The 18850-nt window shown below is 40.3% G+C and overlaps 1 protein-coding gene across 8 annotated transcripts in view; it reads left to right on the top strand.

Moving 5' to 3' along the window:
• mid1 (midline 1) overlaps positions 1 to 14521 on the top strand; it is a 61348-nt gene extending 46827 nt beyond the window's left edge. For 4 of the 8 annotated variants that reach the window (XM_031805924.1, XM_031805926.1, XM_031805923.1 and 1 more), the window contains exons 3-11: positions 1576 to 1641; positions 7197 to 7292; positions 8500 to 8607; positions 9650 to 9798; positions 9912 to 10039; positions 11167 to 11310; positions 11909 to 12070; positions 12193 to 12400; positions 12639 to 14521. In XM_031805924.1, the coding sequence (XP_031661784.1) occupies positions 1576 to 1641; positions 7197 to 7292; positions 8500 to 8607; positions 9650 to 9798; positions 9912 to 10039; positions 11167 to 11310; positions 11909 to 12070; positions 12193 to 12400; positions 12639 to 12987 (1410 nt within the window). In that variant the 3' untranslated portion in view covers positions 12988 to 14521. The remainder of the gene's footprint in view (positions 1 to 1575; positions 1642 to 7196; positions 7293 to 8499; positions 8608 to 9649; positions 9799 to 9911; positions 10040 to 11166; positions 11311 to 11908; positions 12071 to 12192; positions 12401 to 12638) is intronic. The other 4 variants (XM_020461906.2, XM_020461904.2, XM_020461905.2 and 1 more) reach the window with 2 other exon arrangements.
• The last annotated feature ends 4329 nt before the right edge of the window (positions 14522 to 18850 follow it).

Here is an 18850-nt window from a genome sequence, read left to right as displayed (position 1 = left end):
AGAATATAATATTTTATTTGTGGCCGTATCATAACAATCTGTGACCTACTGCAGTTTAAGAAAAAAAACACATTGTTCAACATGTCATAGAGACATCGTGATGATGGAATTGTAAAATGATATTGGAGATTCACATTAAACTTGAGTCATTAACATTATACATATTATCCTATATTTCAATAAATAGTCATTCCCCCAATGATATCCTCTCTTTTTTTATATCATACTAGATATGTTTCCCCAGACTAAGTCTAATGGGTGAATAAGGAATCATTGCTGATGGTAACAGTGCAGTACAAGAGCACAATATACAATCAGGCAACCTCACTATTATCTGATATGTATTATATATCTACAGATGTCTGGGCTCTTGATGTACGAAACCTTAAAAGAAAGTATTACAGAAATGGCTAATGGAAATCCCCATTCAGTCAGATTCCCCAATAAAAAAGCATTCAACTAATGTGATTTCTGTTCATATTTCAAAGAGCTTTGGGAACAAGGAGTGATCACACACTCTTTCTTTGACGGGCTTAAATGTAACATTTGCCACGCAATTCCAACCAATAAAACATTTTGCTTCCAGGGTTTCAGGTTAAGTGGAGCTAACCACTTTCCCTCCATGGTGCCATATTAATAAGACGTCATGAGAGAGACTTTGTTAGCTGGAACACACAAAAAAAGGTGGCCACGCATTCCTTCCACTTTAGACTTGAATGAGCCCCTGTCAAAGCACTGAGATTTGGGCTTTGTGGGTTAGTATTTTGCCAACACACGCCGTGGGACACGATCATGGCTCCAGAAACCTCATGGGAGCAATGAATGCTTTATTACCAGGCAGAACCATGCAGCTGTGTGTTATAATTAGCCTTTCACATGTAAATTGACCCTCACATTTGACAAGTTCTATCAAGTGATGCAGCAAGCAGGGCTGTGATGTTATCAGACCTCCACCTTTTACATTCTATATTGATCAACATGTAAACTGTTGAAATGTCTTCTCGGTAAAGTTGTTATTTTAGTATTTGCAATTCATCAAGTGGACGCTAAAACTCCTTTTTTTGTAGTTAACATTTTTTACCGTCTTTTGTTTGTACAGTACAGTAGACATAGCCTATCTATTGTCATTTTATCACAGGCTATTGATGGCGTATACATTTAAAAATATATATATTTGCATAAGGCAGTGTTTAGTTAATGCCTTTAGTAAATAAGAAGTCAGTGTAACAGTGTAGCAACTGAGGTGTCAAGTCTAGCGAAAAGGTTTCTAGGGATCACATGGCTTCCACTGCACGGCTCTGAAAGACCACAGGGCTTTTCACACACATATAAATATATAACACTACTTGAGCATGAATCATAAAAAGGGGGTTTTGCATTACATGATACACACAAACTATTTTTGCTTGTCCTTTCATCAACAACAAAGAGAATGCCAATGGCGAATGTCAAGCTTGGTCCCAGACTCCCAGCGAAACTGAGATGCGGTAATCTTAGATTGCAGTATAGCGATTGAGGTCAGAGCATCAGACTTAACCAGTTTCTCCTTTGTTTGATCATGCTGTCATTGTGCAGAGAACTCCAGACTGCTATCTCAGTGAGAGGAGCGAACAGGAAGAAACAGACCAGGTGATATATACGGTATCTAAAGTATTACTTCGACTCTACATTCAGGGACAGGTCTACTAAGACTTTATAGCTGCTATTTTCAATGGGGAATAAAACCTACAGACTAGAGTATCAAATATGATGCAATATACAGTAGAAATTATATTAAGGTCAAATCTAGATCATTTCCGGGGCTCTCTTATTCCCCTCTGAAAATATCAGGAGCATATTTTGCACATGTGCAAATGCTCGGTAAACCTGACCTTTAGAATATAGTCCACATTTGATTGTGGATGGCTTCATGGCCTCTATGCAAGATCTGCATAGTTTATGTAATGAGTAGTGACATATCTATACATACAGTATATAGATATGCACCATGGAACATAGTTTCACTTTTTGTGCCATCATACTGTTACATAAACACAAGAGAGAACACTATAAAAAAAAACGTTTTACAAGATTTACATTACTAGGAAAATAACTATCCCCTACTTCACTGTTGTACAGTATTTTACTGGTATTACTAAGAGTGGGCAGTGGCAGACTTGTGGTCAACTATAACCCATGTATGTCCAATATTACTTTCCAGATGTAAGATGCTCTATCTACCTCACTGTAAAACTGTAAAATGTACAGTTACTTACTGGCCGCAACTTGCCAGTAAGTTACTGTAATTAATTTTACAGTACGCTACTGTAATCCATTTTACGGTAATCCAAACATGTTTGCAAAAAAGTTACTGTAATCTAATTTACAGTACATTACTGAAATTGCCCATGCAGCGACATATTACCCAGTGTTCTTTGCAAGTTTGAATTTTTAACATTTATATTTTGGTCATTTAGTGGGTGCTCTTGTCCATAGCAACTTACATCTAGAGCATTAAACCAAGGTTTATTTAAAAAATAAAAAACGTCACAGTCATAGCAAGTAAATGTGTATCTAACTGTTACTAAAAATGTTGTAGTTAAGGATACATTGGTCTTCAGAATAATTGTAATTACAACAAGACATCTTATTATCTAGGTCATCTCTGAATAGTGCCAATACAATACTGAAATATTCACAGTAAATTCATGCCAGAGCAATGAAACACAGTACAATAAAGTAAAAGTGACTATAAACTAAGACAATTATTTCTACAGTATTTTACTGTAATTACAAGGAATTAGAGCAAGCAGTTGGTTGTATGTATTTGCATATTAAAGCATATTAATGAATACTAGGTGTTTCATGTCCTTTTGATCTGTTTTGCCCTGCACTCAACCAACAATTTTAGACTTTCTGCCACTCTGATCTGTCTCCTATATCAGATTAAAATATTAGGTAACTACTACCACATATGAAATAAATTGGTACAGCACTTTCACTAGCAGGTGCAACAAACATAGCCTCTTACAAGACACACCTCAAAATATGTTAATGAGTGAGAAACAACAATACCATGCATCCACTAATGTTTAAAAGGCTTTTGGTGCTCCAAAAATGCAATATGGTACTATATTCTGAATTACAGTAATTACTGGCAGCAATTGTTCAGTTAGCTACTGTAGAGTTTCAGGACAAGATTTGTAGAAATCCAAAAATACAGTATTTTACTGTATTCTGTGGGGGTACAGCATTCTCACTCACAGGTCCAACTAATATAGCCTCTTACAAGGCATGCTTTAAAATCTGTTAATGAGCCAGAGACTCTTTCCCCGCCCACATTTTCCCACAATGCAACATAATTAATACTTTTTAAAAAATAAGGTATTTTACTGTGCGTTCTACAGTGTTTTACTGTTGAAATTACAGAAAGGTCTTTCAGTGTGCTGTAAAACAAATACAGTACTTTACTGTGCATTCTACGGTAATCTACTTTGTTTAGTTTATACAGTATTATACTGTTGATTAATACAGTAAGTTGCTGATCAAATTACAATAACGGCTAGCAGTGTGCGTGGTCACATTTTTCACCACAAATCTACAATATATCTGATTAGAATGTCTGAGGCAGAAACAAATGGATGAAGTTATTCTGAGCATGGCAATTGTAATGTCACAACCACACTGGTCCTTACTTATCGTCATAGACCTTAATACCCTTGTGCATGATTACTTTTTGTCTGTTTCTATTCCCCCTGACCTGAGTACCAGGGTATTGTCATACTATCTCCCCATGTCAGCGTACACAGTGGGGCTAAGATGACCTGGTCTTGGCTTCATTTGATGTTGTTGCAGCACTGTCCTATGTGCTCCATGTCTGTCACATAGGGCTATTGTCTTGATTTTGAAAAGTTTCATCTTTAACATAAAAGTGGTCATCCCGCTTCACCTTTTGAAGTTAAACCTATAAAATATACAACAGCCAAAGTACAAAATAATCCTATCTAAATAAATAATGTTAAACAGAGAGGTTTTTTTGAAAAGGATAAGATATTTTTGAACATGGAGATGCAGCCATAGGCCTCAATGCAAAAATAAACCTACATGTGTTGCAAAATTAATTACACTTAGCAGGCCCTATTTCTTATTTTCACAAGTCTTGACGAGCTAGACTACAGTATGCTGATGGTCCTCTGCCAACCCCCATCATTGCCCTATTTGGTTACATCCCAGAGGGCACATGCACTGTAGCACTCTCTGACTAACGTAGGAAGAACACGAATCAAAGACGTAGCAGTAGTATTTAGATACCTGTATATGTCTGAAATCTCTTATGTTACCTTAGGATGAATGGGGCGGCAGGGTAGCCTAGTGGTTAGAGCGTTGGACTAGTAGCCGGAAGGTTGCAAGTTCAAACCTCCGAGCTGACAAGGTACAAATCTGTTGTTCTGCCCCTGAACAGGCAGTAACCCACTGTTCCTAGGCCGTCATTGAAAATAAGAATTTGTTCTTAACTGACTTGCTTGGTTAAATAAAGGTAAAATAAACATTTTTAAAAATGAATGCAGACAGAGAGGTGAGGAAGAGAGGATAAGGAGGTTAAAATAAATGTTCACTTTTATATAATGAGACTGATCGTTATTGGTTATGGTACTGTACATTTTCCAGTAGTTTTACATTTTGCCCTCACTTTCATCTGACATATTTTTCATATTTTCATTGAAAAATTCTCAACTTCATTTCCGCTACTATAATGATTCATTGTACAACTTTTTGCCTCAACCATAGAACATGTTTATACAGTTCCCTGCAATGGAGTTCTGTTTTCCTAAAGTAATCCAGACGTGATGAGAGAAGAATAGCTGCTTCCTCCGGACGAGGAATGCTTTTGGTCCCACACCTTTCTTTGGCTTGCTCAGTCTCTTTTCCTTTCTGACAAAAACCGGACAGGTCAGACCACTGTCGATGTTTGGAAACTGTCCTGCCAACTTTTCCATAATTTTACCGCCTGATCTAAGGACGGTGAATGCTTTGATTGTGTCGATTGTAAAAAGGCAGGCAGCAGCCTGGTTTATTATTTCAAACTCTGTTAATATATTATAAAATAGTGCATTTCTTGGGAAGAGTGCGTTCACATGCAAAACAATGAAATTCACCATGAAGATGACTTGCCAGTGGCCACGATCAAAAACTGTGCATCAACCCTCAAAAGGCTAAAGGAGGCCACGTCCACCTAAAATGAGTAACAGAGAGAGATGGAGTTGGCAGAGTGGGTTATCTAGTCTCCAGCATGGGCCTGCTGTCTCTCCTCTCAGAGTTGTTCTGGGAGCTTCTGCAGGGATCCAAATCCTCTCAGATTAATGGCACAGGATAAATCATCTCTGAGAGGAAGTGGATGCTTTATGTCCTGTTGGGAGTTGAAATGCCAACTGGCATGTCACCCTAACTGTCAAACGTTTATGGAAGAGAGACAGGAGAGCGAGGGAAATACCCTATTTACATAAAGCAATGTTGTTTTGGCCTGGCAACAGAGTGTTAACCCACCAAGAGGCATATCATTCATTACTATACCCTCTATGACGTCTTTTGTGTTCGCATTATGTAAACTTTCTTCACCAAGGCAATTATTTCAAGTGCATTATACAACTATACAGGCAAACATACAAATTAACACACTGCTGTATATAATTGCCTTTTTCGGTAGATTCAATTATTATAACACATCCATTCATACTTTAGGAACTGCATTGGAGCATTTTTCATTGCGTTGTAGTGTGTGGGTTGTTGTTCTGGTGAGGCTACTTCAGCTTGATCAGCTGTTATCTAGCCAGGGCTCTTCGGGTCGGTCCCCTTCACCTTCCATCCACAACAGCAAAGAGCTATTCTAATGGTTTCATCACCTCTGCTTGAATATAAATAAATAATCTTGGTGAGAGCAGTAATAAAAAAAAGAATATGCTATTTCTGTACACACTGACGGCTGACGCACAGACCCTTATGAAATCGCAATGCGAAAAGGCCGACCTGAGAGAGCTTTCCCCACCATTAGCTAAACAGTGACTTCACAGACACCTTCAGATCTCCAAAGTTCTATGCTCTCTGTTCACTCAATTCTTTAAACTTTGCATCATACAGTACAGATGTAGGATCTTAATTTGAGCCAGTTTACTACAACAGGAAATGTGAATTATTATGTGGATTATAATTATTTTTGTAGGAGATTATACATTATTTCCTAAGGGAAAATCTAATCGGAAATTTCAAAGTGGAAATTACAAACCTCAAATATACTACAAGTTAAAAATGTCCTGCATTGCAGGAAAGTTCTCCTGCAACAGGCTGATCAAATTAAGATCATACATCTGGGCTTGTACTTAATATGATAAAAATAATAGTATTTCAACAAGTTGTTCATTTCAATTGACTGTTATCTAGAGGGCAACATAATGGTACAGCACTCCATTTTTGTATTCTCTTACTGTGTTTATTCAGTGAAGTAGGCTCATGATGTTATCTATAGACCCATACACACGTAACAATTCTCCTGGAGCATAATCACAGTATTAAACTCATCCAGGATTATATACCGTTAACAAATACCCCTCTCGGACATCTAACCAATGCTCTTCTGTCCTCCTTACGCCTCACTGCATAAACCCTGTGGCAAGACAATGTAATCCTTCATGGAGAAGAGTAATACATTGCAATCTAAATCATTGTGCCAGACAATAATACAACGTAAAGAACCTTCTGGATGCATAACAGCCAAAGAGAACTTCCCAAATATTCACCTGAGCCATAGAGCAGAGCTGTAGATGTACAACTCTGCCGTAGATCGTCAAGCTGTGAGAGAGTTTGATCTGAGCCATCGGTGGGTGATTAATGCATGCGTGGTTTAGTTGACTAAATCTCTGGCAGATGCTCTTCTTGTCCCTCTTGACTTTGGGAGCTTAGTGAGCAGGCAGAAAGATGGGAGCTCTGGCATTGGGGCTAGCTCAGAGGTTACTGACTGACTGATCACACACCAAATGGTACACAACCAGACCCTACGAAGGGATTCTCTGTTAGTTTATCATCTTCCACCAGTGGACAGGCATGGTTGTGATTTTGACTTCCCCCGTTCTTTCTAAATGTTGTGTACAGTTTGCTAGAGGAACATTATTTTCAGTTACATACTCTGTTGTTCATAGGTTTGTTCTATAATTTTTTTTCCACAGCAAGCCTTGGACTCTAACCTCAGCAATCTAATCAAGAGGAACAATGAGTTGGAAACTCTGATGGGCAAGTTGATTCAGACTTGCCAACATGTGGAGGTAAGGATGTTTATCTATTTCCCTATTAGGCTATGTGGCACATCTCCCAGTTTCTGTGTCATTTCTAATGTTTGATTATTTGATGATATGATTTGTTGATTGCTTCCTTGCGAGTATTGTAAATTTAACCCATTCCGTGCCAGAATAGATACAGTGGTTGCTGACATAAAGTGCATAGAAAAGGAAAAGGAATATCTCTGATTGGTTTAAGAAAAGAAATTGCCTCAAACCTCAATATTGTCGTTTAGCATTCAAGCTCACCAGATTCTGTGAAATGCAAAACTTTGCAATTCGGCGAACATGTTAGAGAACTGTGACATATCGAGAGCTTGGGACTATAAGGTTGTATCTGCAAAAAGCTCTAGAGTTCCGAACCCTCACTGGTTTAAATGGTGTCAGCACTTTTTATATAGTATTCTTTTCAAATTAACAACATGAATTGGGGTATCTAGAGCACTATATAGGTAGAGTACATGGAATAGAATAAGGTATGTCAATTACTCAAGTTTGACAAAAATGCAGATAGAACCTTATAGTCCCAAGCTCTCGGTGTAATATAATGTTATCTCACGGACACAGTTACTGAGATGAATATGTTCACTGGGTATACAATAAAGTGGATATGCCAGTAAACCTAACTGTATAAAGTAGGATATAGGCTAATCTCACTGTAGCTTATAAACATTGCAATATTGCCAAGCGTGCGTGAATGTCTGTGTGTATGTGCCTGGTAAAGGGTTATTTGGGGAATAGAATGATAGAACACAGCAAAAAAACGTTTGTGCATGAACCAATTGAGGGACTAAAATGACACTGATGACACAACGTGCCCACAGAGAGATGAAAGAGAGACTGGGCCATGTAGCAGCTCTGGCTGTATTTAGGAACACAGAACTACTGCTGCAATGACTATGCTCCGCTGATTCTCACCTGCGGCACTGTGCTATCCTGTGTGTGATGACTGTATTGTGTAGATCTAATCTGGGAAACCCTAGGTAGATCTTCTGCCTCAAGTGGACTGTTATCTCATACGAGCCAGAGGGGCTTTGTTACTGTATATGAGCATTATTATATTTTAACAATGAATATTTGTAAATGTTTGATTGTACTATATTTTATCCTATATCAGGCCAAAGTCACCGCAATGAAAAACCATCAACTACCACATTCATATATTTGACCATCCCTGTTCTAATCTCTTCCAAAGTGCAACGCATCAAGACAAGAGAACAAGCTCCTTGAAGAATGTGACCTCCTGATCGACATCATACAGCAGAGAAGGCAGATGATAGCCACCAAGATAAAGGAGGGCAAGGTCATTTCTTAGGCGTTAGTATGTTTTGATGGTTACTGAGGAGGGCAGATGGGTCAGGCTGCCTATCCCTTGGGAGATGCTCAGTCTTGCTCTTCATCCTCCTCGTGCCCCCAAGGTTGAACTTTCTGTTAAGGCTGAGGATGTACACTCTCACACAATCTCAAAAACAACGGCGTAAGGTAAGGGAGTATTGTTGGCACAGCATTTAGGAAACTTAAACAAATCCACTCTGCTCCTTTAGTGGTTTCCATCCCTTTCCCCCAATATTGGGGGAACTGCATCTCAGTGCCAGAGGCGTTCACTACAGACCTTGGTTCGATTCCAGGCTGTATCACAACCGGCTGTGATTGGGAGTCCCATAGGGTGGCGCACAATTGGCCCAGCGTTGTTAGGGTTTGGCCGGGGTAGGCCGTCATTGTAAATATGAATTTGTTCTTAACTGACTTGCCTAGTTAAACAAAGGTTCAAATAAATAAAATAAATAAATAAGTGTCATTAGAGAGGGATTGAGGGGCTCGGAGGGATGGCTCTGGCATGCTGTGCCATGTTCAGAGCCACATCACACCTGTTTCCTGTGATTCCTCTGAGGAGCACTGCTTCCTTCCTTGCCCTGTGCCTCATGTCACAGTCAGGAGTCAGAGGCTGCTTTCTGCTCCCTGCCGATGGACGGAGGGGGCAAGTAGCCATACTCCCAGAGGGGAGGATGTAATGGCTCTGTTACCTTGGTGATGTTATGGAGGATGTAGATTCTCCTCATGCCATCCTCAAAGTGTGTCTCTTATAATGATTTAAGCAGATGTGATGAAATAAAAGCATGTTTTGAATTTGAGAAAATGGTGATATGTTTATGTACAAATGAATTACCTCTTGATTGTGACTGTTAAAGAAGGAACTGTTAACTCAATTGAACCTGGGGCGTTTGGTAGTCCTTCAGTTTCTGAAGCCGCAGTAGCCTGAGAAGTAGGTTTGTAGACTTGATACTGCAGGTCTACTGTACCTGCCTCTGCACCAGTGAATTCAATCATCCATTGTTTCTTTTCAGGCTATACGGCTGCGAAAGCTAGCCCAGCAGATCGCCAGCTGCAAGCAGATCATTGAGAGATCGTCGTCCCTCATCACTCAGGCTGATCACACCCTCAAGGAGACAGACCATGCCCGCTTCCTGCAAACAGCCAAAAGCATCTGTGAAAGGTGAGCTATCAAGTCAACCGATTGTGGTGATAACGTTCCAAACCCCAACTGACCGAGAGTCACAGGTTGTAACAAGAGAAATGTCACGTGAATCCTGTATCTTTGGGTTTCAGAGTGTCCATGGCAACAGCATCCTCTCAGATCCTGATACCAGAGATCAACCTCAATGACACCTTTGATACGTTTGCGTTGGACTTCACAAGGGAAAAGAAAATGCTGGAAAGCTTGGATTACCTCACAGGTGAACGCAATTCCGAACATGATCCTTGATATTAAGAACATATCTATAACTCCGATCTGAAATAGGAGATTATGGTATAGTGCAATCCCTGTTTATCTATTTCTTTAACAGTCAAAGTGAAAACAGCTACACTGTATTTGTATTTGTAATTATTATCGATCCCCATTAGCTACTCCAAGGCAGTAGATACTCTTCCTGGGGTCCAGCAAAATTAAGGCAGTTATACCATTTTTAAAACATTACAATACATTTCAGAACAGATTTCACAACACATTCAGTGTGTGCCCTCAGGCCACTACTCTACTACCACGTATCTACAACACAAAATCGCTGTGAATATGTGTGTGTGTGTGTGTGTGTGTGTGTGTGTGTGTGTGTGTGTGTGTGTGTGTGTGTGTGTGTGTGTGTGTGTGTGTGTGTGTGTGTGTGTGTGTGTGTGTGTGTGTGTGTGTGTGTGTAGCATTCCATGTCAGAAGCTATGTGGCGTGTACAGTGGTTTTGACTTTGTAATCCTCCTGGTGCTTTGTTGAGTGCTTCCTGAGGGCAACGAAATGCTCACAAGTTTAGAAGATACAGTTTGAGGTTTGTTTACAGTTGAATGAAATGGCTTTTGACTGTTCTGGATTTTAGGACATTCTCAGCAGGGTGTCATGTCCTCTGTTCTGTATTGAGGCAGTGGGTTGTAGCTCAAGGAGCAGCAACTTTACCACCTGAATCGGCAGGTAGCCTAATGGTTAGAGCATTGGGACAGTAACCGAAAAGTTGGTGGATCGAATCCCCAAGCTGGCAAAGTCTGTCGTTCTGCCCTGAACAAGGCAGTTAATCTACTGTTCCTAGGCCGTCATTGTAAATAAGAATTAATTATTCACTGACTTGCCAAGTAAAATAAAAAATAAGAAAAAAAACATGAAGTAAAAGTCACTTGCAAGAGTGGGCTTGGTTGTATTTACCTAAGATCTCCAATCCCCTGCACATTACACATTGGACATAAGAAAATACACTGATTGTGTTCATCCGCAGTACTGTACTCTTCTGTGTGTTATGACAACTGTCCATCACTGTTGTCATTAAATGACACATACCAGGAACTGACGTGAATAAAAGTAACTATATTTTTCTATTTGCAGCACCAAATCCCCCAATAATCCGAGCGGAATTATGTACGGCATCGAACGACACCATCACTGTTCACTGGACGTCTGATGACGAGTTCTGTGTCGTCTCCTATGAGCTTCAGTATGCCATCTTCACCGGACAAGCCAATGTTGTCAGTAAGTATACAATTCTTGTCTAGATGCCCTCAGCACAGTATGTTGGGTGTGTCTGTACAGTATGTCTGTTGTGGGACAACATTTAAATCATGAAAGGTAGGCTATCTGAGAGCAATCATACATAGAAAGCCTCTCATTGTATTTGGCTTCAGGGCCTTCATTGCACCATCCTGATCAAATAAATAATGTGTCATTTCAGCAAGGGGGCAACAACCATTTCATTGTGTGGATAATAAGATATCAGAGATCTCTGCTCTGTATCTCTCTGGCACAGACTCTAGGCAAGAGTATACAGGCAGATTATGGGCTGAATTTTTCCCTGTGGCTTATGTAAGTGACAGACTGTTGGAATAGATCACACTAACAGGGTTACAGCATGCTGAATCAAGCAATTGACCCTCTTCTGCCCCGGTGCCTGTTCATACTACAGTGAATAGGTCATGTTATTGTTTGATTTAATGACAACAATTGGAGAAGGATTCATTGGAGGTGTTCTTATCTCAACAAATGTATTTTACATTGTGTGTTTTTTACAATCCGGTGGTTGTTTTTTTCTCTCTCATCTGCCATTAACTGATTGTCTTTGTCTGTGCTCTAGGTTTGTGTAACTCGGCTGATAGCTGGATGATTGTGCCCAACATCAAGCAGAACCACTACACGGTGCATGGACTCCAGTGTGGCACCAAGTACATGTTCATCGTCAAGGCCATCAATCAGGCAGGGAGTCGCAGCAGTGAGCCTTGGAAACTCAAGACCAACAGTATGTTTGTGTTTCGAATAGCTGCACCATGCTGATATCATTAAGCATCTTTGGAGATTTGATATATGGAGATAGCATATTTACCATTGTTTACTGTTAATCTATTAATGGTCAATTCACAGGTCAACCATTTAAGTTGGACCCAAAGTCTGCTCACAAGAAGCTGAAGGTCTCCCATGACAACCTGACAGTGGAGCGAGACGAGACGTTGTCCAAGAAGAGCCACACTCAGGACCGCTTCACCAGCCAGGGCAGCTACGGCATCACAGGGAATGTGTACATCGACAGCGGACGCCACTACTGGGAAGCCTTGATAGGAGGGAGCACATGGTAAGGATATGAACCTGTGGTGTTTAAAGTACATCAGACTAGAACATTTGGAGAGACAAATGTGTGTGAGAATCAGATTGGGAAATCCAATCATGGTCTCTGTTACACTATAGTAAGCGCAATCTTAAAATCAAAAATCTCTAGGACGTTAGGCCTATCATTTCCCATCGGTGCAATTTGACCACTACCAGAAAATGAGCCATCAACAATCAATATTCAATTTTTCTATCTTTATCAGGTTTGCTGTGGGCGTTGCTTACAAGTCAGCACCGAAACATGAGTGGATCGGCAAGAACTCTGCCTCGTGGGTACTGTCTCGCTGCAACAACTCCTGGGTAGTACGTCACAACAGCAAGGAGATGCCCATCGAACCGTCCCCCCACCTGCGTCGTGTGGGGGTGTTGCTGGACTACGATGCTGGGTCCCTGGCCTTCTACGATGGCGCCGGCTCACAGCACCTGTACACGTTCGACATCGCCTTCGCTCAGCCAGTCTGTCCCGTGTTCAACGTGTGGAACAAGTGTCTGACTGTCCTCACAGGGCTGCCCATCCCAGACCACCTAGAGGGAACAGACTGCCGGGATTAACAGCCCAGCTAATAGAACACAGACACAGAGGGAACAGAACAAACTGATTACAGCCTCACCTGGCTGCCTTTTTGTCACATCACCAATGCTGTATAAAACAGAATAAATGGTCACAGATGTCTCTAATCATGCTCTTACTAGAAGTCAATTCATTTCTTGAATTATTTATGGAAACCATTTATTGGATTTTATTTCTTGCTTTGCACATTAATGTACACTACTATATGTATGCGTGTTGGTTTTTGGGGTGCGCTGAGAGAGGAAGATGGATATAACGTTTTGAAATTCAGTCAAACGTATTTTCATGCAGCTCTGAGAATAGTTGATTTCCTTCTTACAAATGTAGAAGGTTGTTTCCGTCTTTCCGTGTGTCCATCGTTGGCAGCGTGTTGATGAACGGTTCGTGTGCAACCTGTTGATTTTGACACGGCATCACAGCAGCAGTACCACTGATTACGTCATAAAGCAGTCGTAACAGGATTGGTCATCTACACCTGTTCTGTTTCATGCAGGTGTACCAAGATCCTCTCTACAATTAGAGTTATAATAAGCATGTTAAGAGTTATTTTAAGAGTTCTTCTTAGGGTGATTTTGTGCACTGACAACTCGACTATGATTGACAAATTAACCGAGACAATTCTTGATCTTCTCTTTGTTGAAAGCCACTACGATGTTAAAAAGCTTACTATTGCTGAAAATGTACATTTGAAATAGAAGCCATTTTAAGTTAAATTTCGACACAGAAATAACTTATAGAGTCGATTGAAACACCACCGCGTCATATGGTGATGGAATTTTGAATATTGAATAGCTCCTTGTGTGTTTCTGCTAAAGACCAGAGAGGTGAAGCGAGAGGGATAACTGGGCGTTTTATTTATTTTTTGCTCACCAAGCACAGGAGTTTTTTGTCTGGTCAAAGAAAGTGTGTCAAATTTGGTTTTGAAAAATGCGCTTATTTGCTACTTGTGGCTTATTTGATTGAATATAACTTTCAGAATGATTAGGTTGTTACGTGTGTACTGATATAAGTAGGACATGCAGGCCACTTCGAGAAAAAAAACATTTTATATTGGAGTTGTACCTGGTCGTCACTAGTTATCGCAGCCACAAAGTTTTTTAATGATTTATTTGATTATATATACTGTGATTTCGACTTTGTGTATGTGGTAGCTAGTTGAAACCATTGTGCCTGTTCACACGCGTCCTAAAATTCTAAATCAAATGGCTAAATTATACATTTTATGACCAATTCCATATGTTAGCTTAGCAGATATGGCGATCTGAAGGGCTTAGACCTACAGGGAGTTACATGTAATTAAATGCACCATGTGCAATCTCTGTAAATACCTTGCTGTTTTCTTCTCACATATTGGCTCTGTATGTTCACATACATTTGGTATTTGAGCAATTTGACTTTTTCTGATGCCTGCATCATTATTTTCACACTAGTATACATTCCTTGTTAAACATGTAATAAAGGGACATCAACACACTTTTCAAGTCGTGAATTTGTAATAAAACATCTCAATTGTAATGATGACGCTTTTTCATTGTCTGATACCTAATCTTAACAGTCATTTGAATTGAATTCAGATACCCCTGTAGGTGAAACAAAGAGAACCACCTCATGTGTTTTACCTTTGATTAAATTCACTGACTATAATGTCTCATTAATGTCGCACTGTATCCTTTATTAACCCACTTTTTAAAAGTGTGTCACTATTATTCTAAAGAACTCCCCAGCACTGTACAACAATGATTAAGCTGTGATGAGATTCTTTCTGACATCTCTTTTCATGCTCAAGTAACATGGCTTTAAGACCACTGGACCCCAATCCTTTCAACTAAAGTAGACTAGAACATATCTGAAATGTACCGTGACCTCACTATCGGACACCCTTGAGACATGGATCATGACGTAGCTCGAGTGCACGGACATCGCCTGGCTAGAATGATGTCACAGAGACCTTCGTAGTTTAATTGGAGGCCTTTGTAAATATTTGTGTACAAAAAAACACGAGTGAAATATTATTGAGTTTGTTTGAGCTTGAGTTTATTTTATTTTTACAGGGACAGTGCACATTCATCAACGTTTCAGTGAAAGTGCCCGGTTTTAGCCAGCCGGCTAATTTTCAACCGCAGTCCCTGGGCAGGTTATTAAAAACAATTACAATATAGACAATCGTTGAGCAGTGAGCACACGCAGAGCAACACAGGACAAGCAAAACATAGCATACAGACAGAGCAACATAGAACAAGCGAGACGTACCATACAGACAGAGCAACATAGAACAAAAAGCAGCAAGACAAAATTCATAAAAGCAACAAAGTGTTTCCACACCTCACAAGCTACAGACAACATGGAAAGCGGCAATACACAGCATACTTACATACTGTAGCTATTCTTCTTTTCCAGATGGGTTAGGGCAGTGTGATTGTGATTGCGTCGTCTGTGGACCTATTGGGGCGGTAAGCAAATTGGAGTGGGTCTAGGGTGTCAGGTAGGGTGGAGGTGATATGATTCTTGACTCGTCTCTCAAAGCACTTAATGGCATGATGACGGAAGTGAGTGCTACTGGGCGATAGTTGTTTAGCTCAGTTAGCTTTCCTGGGAAAAGGAACAATGGTGGCCCTCTTGAAGCATGTGGGAACAGCAGACTGGGATAGGGATTGATTGAATATGTCCGTAAACACACCAGCCAGCTGGTCTGCGCATGCTCTGAGGACACGGCTAGGGATGCCGTCTGGGCCGGCAGCCTTGCGACGGTTAACACGTTTAAATGTTTTACTTACGTTGGCCACGTGAAGGAGAGCCCGCAGATTTTGGTAGCGGGCCGTGTCAGTGGCACTGTATAGCCTACCCAACTCGCCAACGATCGTCAGGCTAATAATGGCCTTGTATTCATGGCTCAATTGTCTCTTTAACCACTCTGACATCAATGCAAATGCAATTCGAAAATCACAACAAACACTTATCATCAAAGCAGTATGTGCTTTTAAAACTCACCTCACTGTGAATGATCAACTTGAAGAAAGAAGTTCAACAGTAGGTTGAAACTGGGTGGGAAATATGGTCATTGGTGATGTTGTTTCAAAGCCTAACAACAAAATGGACAGCGCTTTCTAAGGTGATGATGATTATTATTATTATTATTATTATTATTTCAAAACACTCACATGCACTCACATGCATATTAGAGCTTATGCACAGGCCTATATATGAGCCCAAGCCCCCCAAAAAAACTGAATTACAGTAATGATTGTGCCATTATAAAAAATACAGCCAACTGCATATTACACATGGCATAATATTTTTTCTTTTAAATAGTGATTTAATATTTCATTGGTACATAATTTGTCTACATTTAACACATTCAGATCTAGCCTACAATTACAGTGAATTTGTTTTAGATTTTGAATGGCCTAGTAATAAGGAATTTTTAAAAGGTTCATAATTAATAGACTGACACTTTACGTTTAGCTACAGACTATCTCACCACCATGAGTTTCCATCTCGTCCCTTCTCTCCTTAATTTCTTTCTCCAGCGCCCAGATAGAGGTGCTGTCAACAGTTTAATGAAATATGTTTCGTTGTGAAAACATGTTACTATCGAACAGATTTAATTTGGTTTCCAAATTAAGTACTGGGTAGCTGCAGGAACAGGGTTTGTTCACCCACACCAGAAGCAATCAGGACACGCAGGTTGAAATACCAAAACAATTTGGGGACAGGTCAAAAAGCACTAAACTTTTATGGCAATTTAGCTAGCTAGCTTGCTGTTGCTAGCTAATTTGTCCTGGGATATAAACGTTAGGTTGTTGTTTTATCTGAAATGCACAAGGTCCTCTAATCTGACATTTAATCCACAGATAAAACTGTAAACCAAATTCGTTTCTCATCTTCTCTCCTTCCTACAGGCTTCTTTTTCTTCTTTGGACTTTATTTGGCAGTTGGCAACCAACTTTACGGTGAATTACTACAACCAACTGGAGTGTGGAGGTCATGTAATCTTTTAATCACCCACATGGGTATATGCTCCTAAAATCCAATGACGAGATTTTAGAGACAGGACTTGCAGCATGTTGAGCTCCACGAATATAACCAACTTCCCTTTTAGCGCCTGGCAACGCACACGCTCGCGAGCAGTGTGTTTGCAATGATTGGATAACATTTATGTACATTTATTTTTGCAACGCTCACGGTGTGGTCAGCATGTTAGTGCGTAGCCTAAGCCTAAGCTTTAGAGCCTAACTAGCTCGCCAAATAGGCCTACACACCAATTGCCAAATTATTTTGGGAATTTAGGAAGAAAAAGTTAACTTGATCCACTGAGGCAAAAAGGACAATGTCAGAGTTTCATTAAGAGAAAATATGCGAAATGGAGAGTTGAACAGAAATAGAAGGGAAGGCCAGAACAGTATTTTAATGTTTGGGAAAGATTTGGTGAAGTAGTAAAAGAGGATGATTGAAGTGCCTGCTATGTTACATACTGTATGTGAGATGACTGCGAGGTGGTGTACATATTCAACAGTCACAAGACGGGTTGTCTCACGTCGCCATTCCTCTGAAATCATGTCGCTGTCACACCTCCCCTGGAGATATGGAGAATTTTGTATTGAAAAACGGTTTGAATGGTCCGCTAGCTCCCAGCTCAAAGATTTTGATGAGATGTTACATTTCAAGAACCCTCCCCCCACATAGCTGTTGGTGCTACGTGTGATGTTCGTCACTGTTTTCAAACCGTGAAGGACGCATCTTGCAGAGAGTTGTCGTGGGATCAAGACAACTGGGAACTCGGGAAAAAACGAGGTCAAATCATGATGTCAGTAATCTTCAGTGCGGATAGTCGGAGATCTAGAAAGAGGCCCAAGTTCCTGAATCAGAATTTTGAGCTGAATGACTGTTCAATACGATTTTTTACCAGTCGGAGCTCGTTTTTTTCCGAGTTCCTAGTTGTCTTGTACGCACTGAAGTCAGAGATTTCTAGGTTCCCAGTTCCCAGTAGTTTTGAATGTGGCATTGTTCCACATCCTAGTTTGTAACTGCAGAAAATGGAAGAAGACCTGGAGGAAAAACATAATTATTTTTTGCTTTATACACAAAATCGACATACATCAACATATTTTGATGGGGTTTTAATATGTGATTTCCTGGCAATCCTCACGCACTGTTGCAGCTATGACACTAATCTAGTGAGCACTAACAAGCAAGGCATTTGATGGGTTTGACATATTGTGTCATTGATTTACACAGCTTGGTTCTCCATGAGGCTAAAAGGCGGGAAATTGCACGTCAAGGGAACTATACTGTTCAGATTATTTAAATGGAATAGCAGCCTAACAAAAATCTGGACACTGACTATGTGATCTATAACATTTCACATAGCCTAATATAATGAACGTGTGCAGAATAAGGCATTTCTTGCAGTAAAATAAAGAAATGGAAGGGGCAGAGACATATGATTTATTCTTTCAGCATCTTGAGAGAATCGATGCGCGGTTAGGGACCGTCTGTTAAGATGCTATCTTTCAGCTTTATAAAAGCTTATATAGTATGTCAACTGTATTGCTGTTATTGTGAAGTGGAAAAGTCTAGGAGCAACAACGGCTCAGCCAAGAAGTGGTAAGCCACACAAACTCACAGAACGGGACCGTCTTGTGTTGAAGCGTTTGGCGCATGAAAATCATCTGTCCTCGGTTGCAACACTCACTACCAAGTTCCAAACTGCCTCTGGAAGCAACTTCAGCACAATGACTGTTCATCAGGAGCTTCATGAAATGGGACGCCATGGCCGAGCAGCTGCACACAAGCCTAAGATCACCCTGTGCAAATGCCAAGCAGTGGTGTAAAGCTCACCACCAT

The sequence above is a fragment of the Oncorhynchus kisutch genome, linkage group LG26, assembly GCF_002021735.2.
Source record: "Oncorhynchus kisutch isolate 150728-3 linkage group LG26, Okis_V2, whole genome shotgun sequence".
In the NCBI taxonomy this organism is placed as follows: Eukaryota; Metazoa; Chordata; class Actinopteri; order Salmoniformes; family Salmonidae; genus Oncorhynchus; species Oncorhynchus kisutch.
The sequence above is the reverse complement of the archived record's forward strand: the minus strand, read 5'-3'. Positions and strand labels throughout refer to the sequence as shown.